The 3339-nt window shown below is 41.6% G+C and overlaps 1 protein-coding gene across 1 annotated transcript; it reads left to right on the top strand.

Annotated features, from left to right (window-relative positions):
* Positions 1-1179: 1179 nt before the first annotated feature.
* LOC117017609 (40S ribosomal protein S24-like) lies at positions 1180-1676 on the top strand. The gene has a single exon (XM_033098027.1). It carries the CDS (start codon positions 1213-1215, stop codon positions 1609-1611), a length of 399 nt encoding a protein of 132 aa, XP_032953918.1. The 5' UTR covers positions 1180-1212; the 3' UTR covers positions 1612-1676.
* Positions 1677-3339: the final 1663 nt, after the last annotated feature.

Genomic DNA, 3339 nt, shown 5'->3' with positions numbered 1-3339 from the left:
TTCATTGAGCACCTCCTCTGTGCCAGGCACTACAGCTGAACATACAGCTGTGAACAAGCAGATACTCCACCTGGTGGGAAGAGTAACAGATTTGGAGGCAAAAGATTGACCTCGGACAAGATGGTTAACCCCTCGGAACATCAGCCTCCTATTTAATAAAATGAGGGTGAGCCTACCTGCTTCATAAAGATATTACGACTCTCAGAGATAAAGCACGTGAGAATTACTAAGTACATCCACGAAGACCTTATTTCTAAATAAGGTACCATCCTGAGGTTCTGAGTGTATATAAATTTGGGAGGACACTAACTCACTGCAATTGCACTGTTATCGATTAATTAATATTTTTTAAGGGTTGACCATACGTTTATGTTTCTTATTACTCGACCACCCTATAAACACATTGAAATCAGAAAGCATGGGTGATATTTTCTTGGATCCCCATTTTCACCAACATCTAAATATCTGTTGAATGAATGAATGATTGAAACGAAGGGGTAAGAGTGGGGAGGTTGCGAACTCAAGGGACAGGCTGGCAAAATAAATGAGGGCGAGAGTGGGCCTGTTGGGGTGAACTGGAGGGCATGTGTCCTACAGGCGAGCAGAGCCGTTCAACTCCAGCCAACACCTGCCGTGCCAGAATCAAGCCCAGAGTGGCCCGACCTTCTAATTTTTCAACAGAAGCAGTAAAGGTGGCTTTTTAATGTGCCATCTCTCACGTTGGCAATAAATTAAACTTGGAAGACACAGCACAGAGAAATCACCTGGTTCTTGACTTTTTCTGTGTGACTAGTTTCACTTCGCCTAATAATCTCAAGATCCAACCATTTTGTCGCAAATGGCACTATTTCATCTTTTCTTACAGCAGTCTTACCATGGTCACCCCAATAAATTTTAATTAAAAAAAAAAAACACGCAGTGCAGAATAAACAAAATATGCTGATGAGCTGAATTTGATCCACAGACCAACACTTTATAGAACATCTCCCTAAGGCCCAAGGAGAGACTCTGAGGTCATTTCAGACAGGCGTGAAAACGACATCTGAGTTGGCTGGTCTTGAAGCATCTCTCCTCTGCCTACCTGTGGGTTAGGTGTTTGTGGAGCTCTGCAAAGATTTCTAAGTGGAGGATTCACGTCCTCATCAATTCATGCCTTCAAGAAGAACTTACTGGCTCTTTTCCCCCCTGGCTGCTTGAAGGCCCGCTGCCATCATGAACGACACAGTAACTATTCGGACCAGGAAGTTCGTGACCAATGGACTACTTCAACGGAAACAGATGGTCATCGACGTCCTTCACCCTGGGAAGGCAACAGTACCTCAGACAGAAATTCGGGAAAAACTAGCCAAAATGTACAAGACCACACCAGATGTCATCTTTGTATTTGGATTCAGAACCCACTTCGGTGGTGGCAAGACAACTGGCTTTGGCATGATTTATGATTCCTTGGATTACGCAAAGAAAAATGAACCCAAACATAGACTTGCAAGACATGGCCTGTATGAGAAGAAAAAGACCTCAAGAAAACAGCGAAAGGAACGCAAGAACAGAATGAAGAAAGTTAGGGGGACTGCAAAGGCCAATGTTGGTGCTGGCAAAAAGAAGGAGTAAAGATTCGGCAGTGACTGTGGTGATTGAGCAGATTTTTCATGAGAGGACTGATAAACTAAGAACTTTAAAAAAAAAAAAAGAAGAAGAAGAAGAGCTTACTGAACTTCCACACTCTGTGACGCTGTGGGTAGCCTAAGCTCAGACACGACACCGAAACAGGCATGATGCCGGCCCTCGAGGGGTCTGGGAAGGAAGAGAGACATGAAACTGGTCAGTATTCAAATAACGATGGAATCACAACTATGGTGAACTCAAAAGAAAAGAGGGGCAAATTTTTCATCTCTCAGTTTTTAGACATTTTTCTTTATGCTAGTTGAGGATGGACATATACAGAGGAGATCGCTAAGAAAACCTGCAGAACCCAAACAGTAGAATTCTTTTAAAAGTGATTGGAAAAGTCAATAACAACAGCTACCATTTATTGAGCATCTACTACGTGTCCATCATTGTGCCAGACATGTTAAATGTGTTTTCTTTCACTTAAAAAAAAAAAAAAAAGCCTGTAGTATAAATATTTCCATTTTCTAAGGAAACACACTAAGGCTGAAGGAGATTAAGTAAACTACCCAAGATCAAAGAGTCAAGTGAATGGCAGAGCCAAGATTTTAAACCACATCTATCTTATACTGCAGCTCAGGGTCTCACAACTACATACGATTCTTTCTCAGCAAGCACTACAACCAACCACTACCATGCACAAACTCCCTGTCCAGACTTTCAACCACAACAGCAAACAATCCGCAAAAGGTATAATAGCTCAAACATAACATATCACATGAGAAATGTATTCCTCACTCATGTGATATTGCAAAGCAGTGTTCTTGAATGCTAGGGCAGCTCTGGCAAAACATTAACTCAAGGACCCAGAATCTTTCTATCTGCTGGCTTCACCATCGTCAAAAATAAAATGGCTTCCAAGGTTGCCAGGGTGGGAAAAGATTAAGAATTGTGGGTGGGAGGCTTTTATGGACCAAACAGGAGACAGACCACGTCACTTCTGTTTACATTCCATTAGCTACAACTCAGTCACGTGGTGACAAGGGAGGCTGAGAAATGTAGTCTGTGTGTGTAGGAAGAAAGGAAACTAATTTAGTGATCACCTAGTACTTCTACCACACGACTTCCCAATAATCCATTTATTCTGGTTGTACCTTTTGAGTACTTGCAAAAGTTCACCCAAGCTTACCTTCCATTCTGGAAGTGTTCAAGGAGCGTCTTAGTCATGTACCTTACAGTTTTATATTGATAGTGATAGTTATTTAAAGTCTGTATAACTACTTCACGCTATCATTACCTTGCATGCTTTGCAGAGGTTGGAGTCTTGGGGAGAGGCATGCTTTCTTTTCCATGGATTAGAAATAAACACAGCCCCCTAAGCAATCTTGCCAAGGACTAAGAAAATGATATAAAGAATGAAAAGCTTTCAAAAGGAAGATATTACTCGTGGAGTCATCCAGGGCTAGGCCTGCAAAGGAGATATGAAAGTACCAGAAGCCAATTTCAAGCAAATGTCATCCAAGATTCTTAAGGGGTTCCCTCTTGTCAAGTTTCCCTTTATGACGCATTGAAAATGTTAGTGTACATCAATAAATCATGATTCGCCATTTCCCTCCAAAGCCCTCTTTGTTGTGAAATTCCAAGTAGCTAATCCCTAGAACAATATCTTCTAGAAGATATTACGGGGTATGTCTGGGTTTAGTTTATGCTGCCCTTTATGTAAAGAAAGAA

The sequence above is a fragment of the Rhinolophus ferrumequinum genome, chromosome 25 (genome assembly GCF_004115265.2).
Source record: "Rhinolophus ferrumequinum isolate MPI-CBG mRhiFer1 chromosome 25, mRhiFer1_v1.p, whole genome shotgun sequence".
NCBI lineage: Eukaryota > Metazoa > Chordata > Mammalia > Chiroptera > Rhinolophidae > Rhinolophus > Rhinolophus ferrumequinum.
Note: the sequence above shows the minus strand (reverse complement) of the source record. Positions and strands in the feature narration are given on the sequence as shown.

What these genes read in the sequence shown, in the direction of transcription:
- LOC117017609 (XM_033098027.1), top strand. Translation starts at nt 1,213, where the DNA reads ATGAACGACACAGTAACTATTCGGACCAGGAAGTTCGTGACCAATGGA.